The 2,966-nt window shown below is 41.3% G+C and overlaps 1 protein-coding gene across 1 annotated transcript; it reads right to left on the bottom strand.

Annotated features, from left to right (window-relative positions):
• Window positions 1–1,011: 1,011 nt before the first annotated feature.
• Window positions 1,012–2,739, bottom strand: LOC131601855 (arogenate dehydratase 3-like). The gene has a single exon (XM_058873762.1). It carries the CDS (start codon window positions 2,614–2,616, stop codon window positions 1,363–1,365), a length of 1,254 nt encoding a protein of 417 aa, XP_058729745.1. The 5' UTR covers window positions 2,617–2,739; the 3' UTR covers window positions 1,012–1,362.
• Window positions 2,740–2,966: the final 227 nt, after the last annotated feature.

The following is a 2,966-nucleotide window of genomic DNA, read 5'->3' on the forward strand; positions in this document are numbered from 1 at the left end:
ACATTAGTGCCTCAGCCGGTTTCGGGCGGGCACTACATGTTGGTACGAAACGTTACAAGGAGACCTTGAACATTCCACCCAAGTCGGCCGTAACCACCTACCGTTATGGAAGTTACAGTTCCTTAAAGGACCAAAACGGCGGGAGTTATGACGGTTCGCTCATTATGGAGGGAATCCAAGGTTCCTCCATCAATGAGAGCAATAATAGCTCCAGCAGCTATAAATATGGCTCCCAACTGAGGGATAAACAAGACACTTTTTTTTCATCTTGCGCTCGCATCAGTTGTACTGCTCAAATCCCTATAGCTATAAATCTCAAACTCCTGTGTGACCTCGCCGGAATCTTCTTCCGAGATGTAATCAAAAGTGTTTTACAGGAACACATCCCATCAAAGACTTTCACTTTCCAAGATGCAGTGGTCGAGTTAGTGCACGTATGGAAAACCCTCGCCTACAAAGTATAGACAAGGTTTGGGGGAAATCATTATGTGTCGACCACTAGGGCCAAGACGGAAGGGCCAATGTTATAGTGGAACACACATAACAGGTAGATCTTTTCTTCATTTCTCAGATATTCAAACTCATTTTCAATCTCACATCACTTTTTTGTTTTTTTACTGACTTAAACATTAGAGTGCTAATATTACAAATCAGTCTCCTCTCCATCAGAAGCTCAAATCCACACTCGGTGTAGCAAAAACTTCATCAATTTATCGAACAACTTTGATTTCGAAACAAGAAGAAAAGTAAGTTAAAAAATTAAGAGAAAAAATATAACAAATTACTTAATACATTAACTAGCTTCTAAGAAAAAGTCGCGGCACCTTAGTCAACGGACGAAAAGGAATGCAGCCAAAATCACAAGCTTAGACGTTAACATAAACACAACTTGAAGTAAAAACAAGAGTTATTACGTATACATCCCTCATCTTCATGTTATACACAAATTGATCATCCAACACACCACTTATGACTGAGAATAAAATAAAGCTTAACATCTGCACGTGCATAAATTTTAAATACAAAATATATCACCTCAAAGAAACACCCAACTTAAAATATTTAAAGGATGTTTTGGGATACAGATTCACAATATTACATAATCAAATCACCTAACTTCATCATCATTTTTTGACTTAGAATATACACTCACCAACCCTAAACTTAAGTACTATGTACATTCATTCACTCTGAAAATCCCATTAAATAACATTTATATTCAACTTAACAAACAAACTAAAAAAAACTCTAAAAGTGGATTGAAACAATTTGGAATATTATTTTCCTTAACAAATTTAACAAGATAAACCAAATTTCATATTTTAATTTTTGTTTTAGATTAATTCTAAATTACTAATCTCCTCAATGAGAAGTAGAAGAAGGGCTCCATGGTGTCATATCCATAGGATAACTCCCCAAAACTCTTAAAAAAGAAGTAAATTCTTGAACCTCAGCAAGTGCATTCTGTGCTCTAACTTCAGCCATAGAAGCATCAAAATCAATATAAAAAATATACTCAAAGTGTTTCGCTGTTCCTTCACTTTCATCATCCTCAACTCGAATCGGACGGCCACGATGAGGCCTAGATTCAATTTTAGTTAAGCTGATATTTCTAAACGCAAAAGCCGAAAGCACTTTAAAAAGCACTGAAGTTCCGTTATCATGAGCAAACACTATGCTCGTTTTAAAAGGACGATCGGTTCGCGGAATTATGGGTTCCCGGGCCAACATAACGAACCGGGTCACGTTATTCGGGTCGTCCTGGATTCCATCGGCTAGGATGTTTAATCCGTAAAGCTCCGCCGCACGTGCGCTAGCTATGGCCGCCGTGTCACGGAGGTTGTTGGTAGCGATAAACTCCGCGGCACCGGCGGTGTCGTCCACGGCCTCACGCGCGACGTTGAGACCGAGTTTTGTTAACGTGTTTTCGCACTGTGCTAATGCTTGTGGATGCGAGATCACGCGTGTGAGATACTCTTTTCGGACGCCTGGGAGAGCGAGGAGGCAGTGGTGAACGGGAAGTTGTACTTCTCCGACGATGTGGAGGCGGTGGCGGAGGAGGAGGTCGTAGTTTCGGTGAATTGAACCGCCGAGGGAGTTTTCAACCGGGAGAACTGCTCGATCGGCGATCCAGAGTTCAACAGATTGGAACGCGACTTCGAATTGATCGCACGGGATGGCTTCGCTGTTTGGATATGCTTTACCAGCGGCGGCTTCTGAGTACGCGCCGGGGACACCTTGGTACGCGACACGGAGTGATGAACCGTGAATCGGAGCCGGAGAGAGATCAGTGATGGTAAGCGGCTTTGGTGGAAGCGGCTTATTTCCGACGGGAACGAGCTGGAGATTTGTTACGGTGTTTGACTCACCGTTGACGGCACTGACGTGGTGGTTTCCGTCATCTTGCTGCGAAATGACTTTACTGGCTAAGATGGCGCAGGAGCTTTGCAAGTCAGCTCGGCTTGAGCCGACGCCGTGACTGTGAGTCAAATTATAGAACTCTAAACCGTATTCGCATTTCACGGTTAAGCGAGGTGGACCAAACCGGTTTTGCGAGGGTTGGACCCGGTTTAGGTAGGTAAGAGAGTTGAAAGATGAGGGAGTGAGTGTATGCATATTAGTTGGTTGAAGCTTGGTGTTCTCTTTGAAGAAGGGAACCTCAAGCTGAGAGAAAAGAGAGTGGTTAAAGGGTTTATATAGTAGTTGAAGTTGCAAGTGGTGATAAGATTATGAAATGTAAATGAGACAATACTAAGTCTTGAGGAGGGGATGGTGAGTGTGTAAGGTTGTTCGGTGAATCCTACACCTACCCCGGGATATTTCACTTTCCTTCTCTAACTTTACCTATAATATTTTATTTTAAATTCAATTTTAAGAAATATAGTAAACAAAAACATGAATATACATTTATTATTATTATTATTTGAATATATTTCTATGGTGAAAAATGTGAAATTTTGAAATAT

The sequence above is a fragment of the Vicia villosa genome, linkage group LG5 (assembly GCF_029867415.1).
Source record: "Vicia villosa cultivar HV-30 ecotype Madison, WI linkage group LG5, Vvil1.0, whole genome shotgun sequence".
Classification (NCBI taxonomy): Eukaryota; Viridiplantae; Streptophyta; class Magnoliopsida; order Fabales; family Fabaceae; genus Vicia; species Vicia villosa.